The following is a 13,072-nucleotide window of genomic DNA, read 5'->3' on the forward strand; positions in this document are numbered from 1 at the left end:
CTTGTCTTTTAGAAGGTTGGTGACAAGTAAATCTCAGATTCTCTAGATCTGAGCACTGTTTTCTCACTCACAAATTAATGTATTCAGTCTATTAAACATGTTTTTTGTTTATTTGGTTTTGTTTTGTTTTTTGTTTTTGTCTTTTTTTTTTTTTTTCAGATAGCTCAAGGATAAGGATGAAAGACGAACTATACAAAGGATGAAAGGCAGACTGTTTCTGGCTACGAGCTACTACCTCCATATATTTTACCCGTCTCACTTTTAGTCTTGAGTCCTCTGCCTGCTAGCCCAAAGTCATTAATAACTTCCTTGACCCATATGGCATCCACTTGGGAGGGTAGATCACTTATCTATCCAAAAAAAAACATAACTGGAAGACCCACGTGCGTTGATAAGCAAGTAGTAATGTTGAAGGTGAGGCTGACACACAGATTTAATTGTACCTTACTAGAATGGGGCCAGATGTTACACTGAGTTCAATCACGAAATTTTTAACAACATGTAAGCAGGCAGAGTACAGGAAGTCTAATTTTAGAAGTCTTATATCTAGGTATATTTTGGTAAGAAGAGTTTATTCTGGAAAGTCATGAGTAAATTGTAGATTGTGTCCCAGAGACTGTATTGTACTAACTAAAAAGAAATGCCACTTAATAAGAATTGTGTCATTGTTGCAAACAGAATCTAGTCTGGATTAAAATACATGCATAAATGCCATGTGACATTATGCTTGTATGTATAAAAATTCAGAGAATTAATATTACTATTTAGTTCAATTTCGTTATGGTTATGTTCATGAGCTTTTATGGTCCTCAGACTAGATAGTCTTGTCAAAGATTTAGCATGGAGTTTACTGCTCATTTCACTTTCACTCTCTTCCTTTTTGTATTTCCTTCATTGTGATGTTTCTCCTCAGGATTCTCAATTAAAGAGGGAAGTGAAACCTTTTAACATGCTAAGAGAAAGTCTGAAGCCACTTATGAGAGAAAAATTAAGGAATGATAACTGCAAGTGAGGCAATATTATTGTTCTAATTAAAACCCTGCCTGAAGAGATTTGACTCTGTAGATAAAGGAATATGTAAACTGGAGGCAACCTATATACAATCATATTTTGCAACTATCAAACATGGTTATCAGAATAAAATAAATTACAATTTCACTAGACCCTTGATTCTAATGTCATGAATTTCATTATTCATGAAATTAAATAGAGAACTGTGGATAACGCTTTATAGTGTTAAGAATTTTACAGCTCAGCTAAGAGAAGAAGCAGTAGCCTACATATTTTATTTTTAACATAGTGGGAAAAGTATTTAGATGTAATGAAAGGGAGCACAGTATTGGTCAGGTTGAACAGGAATCTTAGCCCGAAGTATTCTTCTAGTAGTCAGGTGGACCAGAATTGAACCCATGGGAAAAGTCATCCTAGAGGGTTTTGGCATCAAGGCATGCCTTTTCTCAGCTTGACAGAGTGTCCAGGCAAAGCCATGTGGTTTCTGAGTATGAATTTCAAAGAAAAAAGTCATCTAGAGAGGAATATTGCTGTTACAAGTAAATGTAAGTGTCCTCTGACGTATGAGCTTTGGTGACCTCTGCCTGGTGAACTTCCCACATTGGCTTTCATGGATATGTATGGGTATGCCTGGTATGTATGCCTTAAAAATCCTAGGCTTATCTAGTACATTCCATATGCCTCTACCTAAACTGTAACCATTAGAAAGGGCTTACTGTATACACATTGTCAGGTCTCCATATGCAAGGCTGGAGCCTGCAAGTCTGAAGTCCTGACTATCCTGGCTGATGTCTCCCACCCGCTGCCCGCATTCTCCATTGTCCCTGATCGCGCAGCAGAGCTTCCCCGGACAAGTCCCTCACTCACCCCTGCCATCTTAACTGTTTTTCTTTTTTTTTTTTTTTCTGAGACAGAGTCTCACTCTGTCACCAGGCACCAGGCTGGAGTGCACTGGCGCGACCTCGGCTCACTGCAACCTCTGACTCCCAAGTTCAAGCAATTCTCCTGCCTCAGCCTCCCTAGTAGCTGGGACCACAGGCGCGCGCCACCACACCCAGCTAATTTTTTTGTATTTTTAGTAGAGACAGGGTTTCACCATGTTGGCCAGGATGGTCTCGATCTCTTGACCTTGTGATCCGCCCTCCTCGGCCTCCCTTAACTGTTCTTATGATAATGTAAATACCTCTCACCCAACCCTGCCATTGTAACTGATCTTGTGGTCATGTATACTCCTTGCCCCTACCCCTCCCACCACTGTAACTGATCTTACTCTGCAACACCCCCAGCCCCCAAGAAAACCCCCCAACCTATGAAGCCAATTCCCACCTTACCCCCTTCGCCTGTCCTTTCTCAGATTCCGCCTGCTTGCACCCAAGCAAGAAATAAAACGGCCTTGTTGCTCACACAGAGCCTGTTTGGAAGATCTGTTCATTAAATGCACTTAATATTCGGTACTATTGGACGTGAATAACACACACATGGAAAGCAATTTCACTGAGTGGGCCTCATCACTCTATACATTAATCTCCTTGCTCTAGCATCCAATTTCATTGGGTTGCTAGGTATTAATATGCCTTGCCTCTTTAAACTACTGACATACAAATAGAAGTGATGGTGAGAACCTGGCTCAGGAAATGCAGTAGCAGGCCATATTGCATCCAAAGGTGAGTGCTCTGTAATAGGTGTGATAGTCAGTGTAAGGGCATGAGCATGAGTTTGAGTTATCAGGGACAGGTGTGTTTGGCCAGGAGCCTATTGTTGAGTACAGATGACCCTCCCTGAGCAGTTCTGTGTGGGGGTACACGTGCACACATGGCTTTGAATGACTCCATTCAGTATGTATTAGTGGGTGTATCGTTTGTTTTCTGGGTAGAGATCACGAGTCAGAGCTAGCTGCTGACTGACCCTTTTCTCCACGTGTGCTATGGTAAGAGAGAGTGTGCCCAGAGAACCTCCTCCCCAGAAAGCCAGACTGGTTAAACTGGCTGCTCCCTGAATGAAAATAATTACTTCCGATAATCCCGTAAAAAGGAAGCAAAGAAAAGAAAACTAAGAATGAGAATAGCAGTGCTAAATTTTCTGATAGCCTCCATGAGGTCACCCAGCTGATCCAATGTTTTCTTTTTCAGACCTTCTTCTCTGTGAACACTCTCAAGGCTTTGTTTCTTAAAAGTTTCGTCGCTAGTGCCTGTCCTTCCATGTGGCCTCGAGAATTGTGGAAACTTTCTCAGCCACCTTTCTCCTTGCCTTTTTGGTAGGAGATAGACAGCAAAGTCCACCGCATCTAGTGAACTTTGCTGTCTAACTATTCATCGACGTCTTAGATCCCGTTCTATGTACAAACCCACAGATAAGAATTTCCCTCTTCTGTGCAATTTTCCACCCACTGGCTCCTTTGCTGTTTACCTGGGCTCTGTCAACTAACTACACACTTTGTGTCTCTTGAGTTGTAAGGGAATCGTTTTGCTATTGAACCCACATACAAGTTCATGGTGCTCCAGGAAGACTGGAAAACCGGTAAGGCAGAATCTGGGAAGCTTCTTTACATAGGTCTTTCAGACACGGAGAGACTCTGCCTCAGTAAATAACATTGTGGTTATTGGTAATAAAATAATGCATAATGCAATGGCAGAGGACAGCATAATGTGGCTAATTTAACACCTGTACAATATAGTAGCATATTATATAAGCTCTAGTTCTGATTTTTGTTTTATGTTTTTATCAAGTCACTACAAAACTGGATCACATATTTAGAATTATTTAGCAGAAAAATTACCATATTTTCTTTCAAGTTAATCAGAATTAAAGAAGTAGGCTTTGCTGACTATGGAACTGTGAGCGTGGCTTCTCAAGCAAAGGCAAAATATACATTTTGGAGAGGTATGGAAGAGTAGTAAACATGAATCTCTTTGGAAAGAAGGAACCAAGTTTCTGGGGGTGTTATTTGAAATATATGCTGATTATGTTATATACACTTAACAGAGATACACATAAGAATCCCTTGCCAGACAAACAAGAAACTAACAACTAGAGTCTACTTGGAGGAGAATTAACAACTTGATAAATGGAGAAGAATCTGGTGGGAGAAAGATTTTTATGCTATACAATTTAACATTTCCATTTTTTGAATCACGTGAATTCATTTTCTATTTATTTAAAAGAGTAAGAGAAAGAGAAGATGACTTGGTACTGATACTCCCTTTATATCCTGGTAGGAATGAGTGTCCACGTCTATGTCTGATATGAGCAGGGCAAGCACCTTGAAGCTCTGAGGGATGAGGAATTAAACAGTTTCTATTGATAAATGCTGCTTGCTCCTTGCTTGTGAGGGTGCGGATATTGCAGAAAAAAAGCAAACATATAACTCATATCCTTTAACATCTGTCAATTTTTTTTCATTGTCTGAATTAACTGTGTATAAAAATGAAATTAAATGTTTTGTTTAGAGCTAGGCATGGTAGCTCATACCTGTAATTCCAGAGACTCAGGGGGCGGAGGCAGGAGGATTACTTGGCCCCAAGAGTCTGAGACTTGAATGAGCCGTGATCACACCACTGCACTCAAGCCTGGACTACAGACCAAGATCCCAACCTCAAAAAACGTTTTGCTTAAAAAGTGTGATGCCCAGCTAAAACAATGTATTAAATATGCTTAAGACAATAGGGGAGGTAGATCATGCCCACCTAACCCAAGGATCACAGTTGTTCAGATGGATGTTGTAAATCTGTCATTGATCATGGGAGCAGAAGTCTCGGGTGGGAGGAGACACTTCCAAATAATTTCAGTAGCAATCGAATGAAAGGACAAGACCAGATCAGAGCTGTCTTTGCTGTATAACAGAGAAGCGAGAAATGCTGAGAGGAGGAGGAGGTTGGCAGTATTCTTCCAGCCTGAATATCAGCTAAATAAAGAGACATAAATGGATGACTCAGAGAGGTAGCCATTTACTTAACTAGTGATCTGTAGAGGCAGTTTAAAATTCTGCGTGTGCTCCATTTTATTTTATTTTTCAAGAGCCATTCAACCCTTAGGAATTACTCACAGCTGTGCTCCGTGCATTCTCTGTGGGCCTGGCAGGGAAGAAGACATCCCTGTGGCAATGGGCGTGACACGGATGCTCTTGGAATGCAGTCTCAGTGACAAGTTGTGTGGTAAGTACAGATTCCACAGATGTCTATCCTCTGAATTTAGAATTATGAAGGCTAAGCTCTGGATTGATTCTAGAAGGAGGATGATTTGATTTCCAGTAGAAATGAAGGCAGTGGTGATAAAAGGATGAGGACTAGAAGCCCTTGTCTTTTGGGGAGAGGGTGAGTACTGATCAGAGATACAGATGCTGCATCTTCAGTCTTGGTAGGAAAACTGCCAGAAGCAGCGTCATGCACACTTGAAGGGCTAAGAAACAGGGCCACTGGGATTTCTGATTAGAGAGTTGCTCCCAGCAGCATTTCTGTTGAATGGAAGTAGAGGGGAAGGTAGAAGAGATGACTTTTTCATGTACAGTGAGCTGAGAGCTGGCGGGTAGGGGAAATGGCATGAACACCAGGTAAGGCTTCTTCATTCTCTTCTCTTCCTGTGTGATTGATTACCCAGTCATCCAGGAGAAGCAGTATGAAGTGATTATCGTCCCAACTTTCTTGGTTACTATCTTCCTCATCCTTCTTGGGGTCATCCTGTGGCTTTTTATGAGAGAGCAAAGAACTCAACAGCAGCGTCCTGGACCTCGAGGTAAAAAGTTCAGACTTTGGGGCTGGGCAGGGGCTTAGAGAAGATGGAGATTAGAAAAAAAATGTGGTCCAAGTTTCAATGAGCCCATGTCTAGAAGTCTAAGTACCTGCAATGAGAGAGGCATGTGTTCCCTCCTGTGGAGTTGAGAGCAGGGTGATCTCTTTTCTAGGAAGTCCTGAGTTGGAGTTCAACACATGTTTATTGACTGAAAAGAGAGTGTGCAAGAAAACCTCATATAACCTGTTTCATTTCCTATTGGACTATCAAAACTTTGACCATATGAGAGCCTGAGGACTTAGGAGAAAGACTTAAAGTCCACGGCTTCCTTAGCATCCTAGGAGGATGACATTTCATCCCATTTCATTCATTCCTACTCTTTGCCTCCAGGATATATGATGGAAAGAAGAAGTGGCCTTCATATTGTAATAGTCTTTGAAGTACTAAGTAGGAGATGATAACAGGCTGTTCTGGAGTTCCACCGAGCATTTAATAAAAGGGAATCGGCTCAGACATGAAACTAAGGGTAAAAAGAAGGGAAACGAAAACTCTCATAATGATATGCAACCCTATAGTGGCTGATCATTCGATTTTCTTTAAATTTTATCGCGATTCTCACTTTGCTTTTAGAGAAAACTTCTCAAACAAGTTGTCTAAACTCACTCCTGCTACTTCTACTCATCACGTTCTCTTCTGATCTCACTAAATTAGGGTTTTTTTTTTCTCTATCATTTCACCAAAACAAGTCTTTCCAAGCCCATCAGGGAGAAATATGTTGACAAGCCCAGTGGTCAAGTCTTCATCTTCGTCTTACTTGATCTGTCAAAAGCATTTGAAACAGTTTTGAACTTTTTCTATCTTGAAATACTTTAAAAAACTAAAGCCACTTCCTAAGTGGTATGATCTTTAGTCGTATGGATTCAAATACGTTTTCTATTCCAATGATAGTGCCTTGAACTCAGTTTTCATATTAAACCACCTACTGTACAGTTTCAACAGAATAGAAATCTCTTGTGTAATATGCCCAAAACAAAGGTCCTAAAATTCTTTCACAAATGTTCTCCCTAAAGAGTCTTGCCTGTCTTAGAAAATGGCAAGCCCTGTCTTTTCTGTTTTCTTTCTCAAACCTTGAAGTTATCCTTAACTCCCATCTTTCCCTCACAGTCCATATCTAATTCATACGCAAACACTGTTACTCTATTTTAAAAATAAACCCACGTTACTCTCACCTTTCACAGACCATTGCAATACACTCCTAAGGTCCTGCTTCTGCCCCTGCTCCTTTATAGAGAGGCCATAATTAGTCTTTTAATACAGTCAGTCCTGCTAATTATCAGCTTGAAATCTGTCTGCCACACACACACATGTAGTAGCTTCCCATCTTGCTCAGAGTGAAAAATGGCAAAATTCTTTCCATGGCTTTACATGATCTGTTCCTCCCTGGCCTTATCTCCTGCTACTCTCCAATGATCTCACTTGGCTCCAGCTCACTGGCTTCCTTGCTGTTTCTCAGCTATTCCAGGTATGCTCCTTGCTTAATGCCTTTGCAATTTTGGCTCCTTTTGCCTACAGTACTCTTCCTGACATCAGCATGATTTGCTCCCTAGTTGCTACCGGGCCTTTCTCAAATGTTATCTCATCAGAAAGACCTTTCTTGACCTTCATATATAACATAGGTGACTGATGCTTCTTCTCCCCACATTTTTAAATTTTATTTTAAAGATTGAGTCTTGCTATTTTGCTCAGGCTGACCACTAATTCCTGGGCTCAGGAGATCCTCGTGCCTTGGCCTCCCCAATAGTGGGGATTACAGGCTCATGGCACCACACTCAGCTCCTTCTCCTTCATTTGTTTTCCTCCACAATATTAATTGCCTGATATATTATTAGCTGTTTCCTCTCCCCTACCACTAGAAAGTAATTTTCAGGTGAATCTGGACTTCGCCTGTTCCCAACACCTAGAACAGTACATGGCATGTTAATAGGTGATATTTATTGAATAAATGGATGAATTAATGAATAAATGTAGGTTTAATAAGAGGATGAACCTCTCTTTTTTTCTGGCAAAGGGAGGGAGAAAGTACCAGAAGACTTTTTTTGACCAAGACTCAAGGAAATATGAAATAATTTGACTTTTGGGGCAGCTTCATGGAAGAAGAATAATCATAGCTTGAAGTCGATTAATTATTCATACCTTTGCTTTGAAAGCCATTTGTCTGACTTAAATGACAGTTCTCACTGGCAGTTACCTCCACCTTTAGGCATCTGTGGTTTGGATGCCTATCAGGAACTTTCCTGATTGTCTCCTTACCACCCTCATGGGGAGTGCTCAGCTGGAACCCTGAGGAAAACAGAAAGGAAGTGTTATGAGCACTTTCCTGGGGTCCTTCCTGAGTTGTCCTAAGAAGCTCTGAGGATTATTATGAGGGTTCTACAAGCTTGGCACTGATGCCGGTTTATAGAGAAGTGTCAGAAGACAACTCCACGTTGGCCCAAGAGAAAACTGCTGCAGGAACTTCCTTGCCAAATGGGTTTCAGGCTCTGCTTTCCGGGAATCCCCAGGGCAGGGAAAAACTGGTTGACATCATCTCTCTGTTCTAGACATTGCTCCTGTCCCTCCATCTAGGGACCTAAGCTGGGAAGCAGCTGGATGTGGAGGAAATGTGGCTTTGCCACTTAAGGAGACATCTGTGGAAAACTTTCTGGGAGCTACCACACCTGCCTTGGCTAAGCTGGAGGTGCCCCGGGAGCAACTCTCTGAAGTTCTGGAGCAGATTTGCAATGGTAGCTGTGGGCCCATCTTTCGAGCCAGTATGAACACTGGGGACCCTTCGAAGCCCAAGAGTGTTATTCTCAAAGCTTTAAAAGGTAAAACAAGAAGTGTTTCACCCCTGACTTCCCTGACAGTAAATATTAACAGGATTTGCGAACATTGAGATGTTAATCAACAGATAGTTGTGATCATAACTGTGTACAAAAGAAGGAAATACCTTGAGACAGAAATGTTCTTCTTGGTGTCTTTTTAAAAAAATTATACAAATTGTTTATTTGTGGATCTTCACCCACATCTCCAAATAATAACTAAAATGACTACCCCAAGTAAGTATAATGTTATGATGAGTAAAATGTTAGCTGTGGGTTTTCACACAGTCTTTATTGTGTTGAGGTACATTCCTTCTGTACTTACTATGTTTTCACATGCATAATTTCTTGTATTTTTTATAATAATTTCTGATCCTGAGGCTTCTAAATCAGTAAAATGGGAGTAATAATTATTATAAAAAATACAAGAAATTATGTATGTGAAAACATAGCAGCATTTGGTACAGAGTAAGCACTCCAAATGGCAGTTGTTTAATGATAATTATGTAACAACATGAGTTTGTGTAGTGTTTTTATAATGAAAGGATGTTGAATTTTACCAAATGCCTTTTCTGCATTGATTGAAATGATCACATGATGTTTATCCTTTATTCTGTTACTGTGGTATGTCACAGAATTGATTTGCATATGCTGAAATATCTTTGCATCCTAGGTACCCTGGCTCATCTTTGCCTATTGAGGCTGTTAAAACTCATTTTTTCACCATGAATGTTACTGGGCTAGGATTCCATGGTTGTTTCCTCATTTTACTTTACTCTTTGATACCCCTTTCTGATACGATATTTCTTTCTTTCTTTCTTTCTTTTTTTTTTTTTTTTTGAGACAGTTTCACTCTTGTCACCCAGGCTGGAGTGCAGTGGTGTGATCTAGGCTCACAGCAACCTTCACCTCCCAGGTTTAAGCAATTCTTCTGCCTTAGCCTCCCAAGTGGCTACAATTATAGGCATGTGCCACCATGCCCAGCTAATTTTTGTATTATTAGTAGAGACAGGGTTTCACCATATTGACCAGGCTGGTCTCGAACTCCTGACCTCAGGTGATCCACTTCCCTTGGCCTCCCAAAGTGCTGGGATTACAGATATGAGCCACTGAGCCCACCTGATGTTATATTTCTTTCTCTCTCTCTCTCTCTCTCTCTTCTTTATGACATGGGCCAGTAATGATGGATACATAGAACAAGGATAAGACAAGCAAGGATATTAATCCAAAGGCCTAGACAGTGATAACTTTTTAATGCAAACAGACTATCTCTCTATTTAGGCAGATGAAAGCCTATCCAGTTCTATTAATTGTAATTCCTTGCTACCTTTGATAAAAGTTCAGTGACATTGGGCCTGGTGCAGTGGCTCATGCCTGTAATCCCAGCACTTTGGGAGGCCGAGGCGGGTGGATCACGAGGTCGAGAGATCAAGACCATCCTGGTCAACATGGTGAAACCCCGTCTCTACTAAAAATACAAAAAATTAGCTGGGCATGTTGGCACGTGCCTGTAATCCCAGCTACTCAGGAGGCTGAGGCAGGAGAATTGCCTGAACCCAGGAGGCGGAGGTTGCAGTTGAGCTGAGATGGCGCCATTGCACTCCAGCCTGGGTAACAAGAGCAAAACTCCGTCTCAAAAAAAAAAAAAAAAAAAGGTTCAGGTCCCCTTTGTATTTATTTTTGCCTGCACTCACTCCCACATAGGGCCTTAAGAATTACCATCTTAAGTTGCCACCTGTGCCCTGCCTCCCACTCACTGAGGATGTGCTGACTTCTGACTGCTTGGCTCTTCTGTCCTCTACAGAACCAGCTGGGCTCCATGAGGTACAGGATTTCTTGGGGCGAGTCCAATTCCATCAATACCTGGGGAAACACAAGAACCTGGTGCAGCTGGAAGGCTGCTGCACCGAGAAGCTGCCACTCTATATGGTGCTGGAGGATGTGGTCCATGGAGACCTGCTCAGCTTTCTCTGGACCTGTCGCCGGGTGAGCAGTAGGGTAGAGGTCTTAGGAGGTTAAGACTTGACCTTCTTGATTAGCTTTTCACATGTCAGTTAGTGTGACAAAAGACAAAATGCAGAGACATTATAATAGCATGACAGAATAATTATCACCATCTAAAAGAACTTTTCGTAATTATAGAAATGTTTTATAACTGCTCCATCCAATATAAGCCGCTAATCACAGATGGCTTCTGGACACTTGAAATGTGGCTGATGTGACGGAGAAACTAAATTTTAAATTGTATTTAATTTTAAATAACGTAAGTTGAAATAGCCACATGTGACTAATGAGCACAGAGTGGACAGTGCAAGTTCAGAGCATGGACTTTGGGCTCCACCTCCTGCTAATTACGTGACTGAGCAAGTCACCTTTCTGATCATGAGTCTTCTAAATCAGTAAAATGGGAGTAATAATTATTATAAAAAATACAAGAAATTCTGTATGTGAAAACAGCAATGATTAGTACAGAGTAAGCACTCAAAATGGCAGCTGTTATAATGATAATTACGTAACAACGTGAGTATTTTTGGTAATGATTATAATTTTGTTGTTGCTACTGTCTTTTCCATTCTATAACATCACCATAGTATGGTCGGGCAAACTCAGGGAGAAATTTAGCTGGTAAAGCTTTTGTACCTCAAATTCATGTTTTTTAAAATTAAAATATTCAGAAATTTCTAGCCTCAAATGGTTGTCTCTTTCCTTAAAATTTCCCTTACTCTGTATTCCTCCGTTAGAACTGCTACCTGTTTCCCTACTTTCTCAGCTTGCTGGTGGGCAAGTTCGATATTCACTGAACCTCCTTAATATGCTGAGTATTGTACAACTGAATATGTATGAGAAAGGGACCCTGTTATTGTCTTCCACCCAGTGCTGTCAATAGCACAATGTGCAAGTATTTAGGCATTTTAACCTTTTTAAAGACGTCGCTCATCTAAAACTTGTTTTGTGCTCTAACTGCACTAACTTCTTTCCATTTTTCAGAAATACCATGTGTTTCTATTTCAGATTATCTTTATATATTTTTCTTGTTCCACCAAACTTCTCCCTTCTGTCCTTTTTATAGTTAATGTCTACTCATCCTTCAGATCTCATCAAACACTTTCCCTGTCCCTCCAACTGAATCCACTGTCTTCTGCCCACCATCATATGCTCTCTTGGCACTTTGTACATTTTCTTTATGCCACTTACAGATATGTAACCATTTACTTATGTATGATTATTTGATTCTGACTCACGTGCGTCTGCCACACAACAAGCTCCAGAAGGCAGCAGCCATGCTATTTTACTCATGCTTGTATTTCAAGTTTCTAACATGAAATGAGGGACATTTCAGGCATTCAGTAAAGATGCATTGAGTTAATGTACTAAATTAATCATGAGCATGTGTGTGCTCCCACGTGCCTATGCACACGTGCATACACACAGAGCCCCAGAAAAACTGCTGCCTTATTCAGTGGATAGTCTTAATTATACTTGTCTTACTTACCTGCTGTTCATCTATGTCTGTCATTGTTTTTCCAGTCCAATGGATCATTTTATTTATCTGCCTGTCTCCACGTCAGCCTCACTTTGAACATTAATTCTTATATTTTCTTAGCTTTGATAACTGCATTTCAGAGTATCTCTGCCCAACTTTGTTTCTTTTCCAAATCTGTTCGTGCCATTTTGATACAATGTTTTTTTCCCCTGTCTCTTTAGGATGTGATGACCATGGACGGTCTTCTCTACGATCTCACAGAAAAACAAGTATATCACATCGGAAAGCAGGTCCTTTTGGCTCTGGTAAGATGAGGCAAAAATGACAACTGATGGTGTGACATTTCCTTGTTAGCCTTGTTTTTGATGCCATCTTTCTCATATTCATATTCTCAAGTAGTATATATGTTTCAAAGAAAAGTAGATAGAAATTAGAGGGCAAAAACTCAAGCACGAATACATTGTTTTTAGTCCCTTCTTTGGGGATTTATCTAGACAATTTACTTCACTATTGGTAATTTCAGGAAGAAAGTAGTTAACTTAGGGTTGATACAAGGAACAGAAGGATTGTAAATATTTTTCTGTCTTAAAAATCTACAGCCAGGGCCCAGAGGTATGTGCCCATTTACCTGACACTCTTACATCCCCGTATGTACGTGAAATAGACGTGAAAGAGACAGATAGGGAAGCGAGTAGGGAGAAGATATGGAAAGAGAAACTGAATGGGTAAAAGGCTGCAGCACTAGAAGGAAGTATGCAATTTTGCACCTGAAAAACAAGAAAAACTAGTTCAGAGCATGTTTGCTTGGAGACTTGCTTTGATACTGAATGTGATAGGGAGTACATATAATTATAAAATGATTAAGGAACAAATGAAAGAAGAGCAATGAGAAGAGCAACAGTAGGATCGTTCCTTTATTTTAAACCAACTTAAAGATACAGGTAAGAGAAAGAACTCAGGGTTTAAGGTGTTCAAGATAAAAAATTTACCT

The 13,072-nt window shown here is 40.5% G+C and overlaps 1 protein-coding gene across 7 annotated transcripts in view; it reads left to right on the forward strand.

The window, feature by feature from the left end:
* The window catches only part of STYK1 (serine/threonine/tyrosine kinase 1), a 46,591-nt gene that overhangs the window by 25,326 nt on the left and 8,193 nt on the right, over window positions 1–13,072 (forward strand). For 3 of the 7 annotated variants that reach the window (XM_074403293.1, XM_074403292.1, XM_074403286.1), the window contains 5 exons: window positions 5,089–5,162; window positions 5,605–5,739; window positions 8,337–8,603; window positions 10,402–10,583; window positions 12,303–12,386. In XM_074403293.1, the coding sequence (XP_074259394.1) occupies window positions 5,111–5,162; window positions 5,605–5,739; window positions 8,337–8,603; window positions 10,402–10,583; window positions 12,303–12,386 (720 nt within the window). In that variant the 5' untranslated portion in view covers window positions 5,089–5,110. Of the gene's footprint in view, window positions 5,163–5,604; window positions 5,740–8,336; window positions 8,604–10,401; window positions 10,584–12,302; window positions 12,387–13,072 lie in introns of all 7 variants that reach the window. The other 4 variants (XM_074403290.1, XM_074403291.1, XM_074403287.1 and 1 more) reach the window with 4 other exon arrangements.

The sequence above is a fragment of the Saimiri boliviensis genome, chromosome 7 (assembly GCF_048565385.1).
Source record: "Saimiri boliviensis isolate mSaiBol1 chromosome 7, mSaiBol1.pri, whole genome shotgun sequence".
Lineage (NCBI taxonomy): Eukaryota > Metazoa > Chordata > Mammalia > Primates > Cebidae > Saimiri > Saimiri boliviensis.